General features: G+C 68.3%; 1 protein-coding gene across 1 annotated transcript; it reads right to left on the bottom strand.

The window, feature by feature from the left end:
- Positions 1–3: 3 nt before the first annotated feature.
- Positions 4–748, bottom strand: LOC117799772 (putative testis-specific Y-encoded-like protein 3; the record flags this gene model as incomplete). The annotated part of the gene is made up of 1 exon (XM_034652271.1): positions 4–748. A coding segment is annotated over exon 1 (723 nt), but the record flags the coding sequence as incomplete, so codon positions are not given.
- Positions 749–992: the final 244 nt, after the last annotated feature.

Below are 992 nucleotides of genomic sequence, written 5' to 3'. Positions count from 1 at the left end.
GCTCCCCTCCTCCCAGTGGTCCTCCACCGCAGACAAACCCAAGCCCAGCAGGAGGAAGGATATGGCCTGGGCCCAGAAGGCAGGGATGTGCTGGATGTTGTCCCTTCTTCCAGCCAGGTGAGAACTCCGCCTCTGATTCACCCTGCGCTTGAGCCGCAAGTAGGCTCTGGTACCCTGGGCATCCACAGAGCTGAGCGCCAACTGAACCACCTCCAGCGCGGCGGGTGGGGTGCTGGCTGTCTGGGGACCCAGCCCTGACTCCGCCTGCTGCTGCTCCCGCAGCTGTTCGTCCTGCTGTGCTTGCACCGCCTCCTCGTCTTCCACCGCCACGACCTCCACCACCGCCATGATATCCTCCACCACCAGCAGCAACTCGTCCCCCGGGCCGGCCTGCTCTCTGCCCTGCTGGGCCTCAGCACCCAGCACAGCCTCTGCGCCCATCCCCCGGGCACCTAGGGCCTGCAGCGCCGCCGCCTCCCCCCAGGCGCCTGCCTGGGCTCGTGGTTCTGACTCCTCACGGCCCCCTTCCAGGACCAAGGTGCTCCAGGACGGCAGGGCAGCCCCGCCTTCCCCGGACCCCGCAGCGCTCTCCATGTGGTCCTGGCCCTGAGGGAGCCTGGCCAGCAACTGAGGGAAGGAGCTGGATGTGCGACCACACGGCTCCCGCACGCGGCCGGCAGGTGGAGCTCTGGCGTCCTCCCAGAGGCCGCGGGCTGGTGAACGCATGCGCACATGGGATAGAGGCCAGGTTGTGACGCCCGAAGATGACGCTCTATCACGTAGGCGGCCTTGGTGGGACCGAGTCCTGAGCTAGGCCCAGGACAAGGGAGAATCCCNTTGTCCAGGACGGCAGGGCAGCCCCGCCTTCCCCGGACCCCGCAGCGCTCTCCATGTGGTCCTGGCCCTGAGGGAGCCTGGCCAGCAACTGAGGGAAGGAGCTGGATGTGCGACCACACGGCTCCCGCACGCGGCCGGCAGGTGGAGCTCTGGCG

Source organism: Ailuropoda melanoleuca, unplaced genomic scaffold (assembly GCF_002007445.2).
Source record: "Ailuropoda melanoleuca isolate Jingjing unplaced genomic scaffold, ASM200744v2 unplaced-scaffold5697, whole genome shotgun sequence".
Taxonomy (NCBI): Eukaryota; Metazoa; Chordata; class Mammalia; order Carnivora; family Ursidae; genus Ailuropoda; species Ailuropoda melanoleuca.
This window is presented reverse-complemented; position numbering and strand designations above follow the sequence as displayed.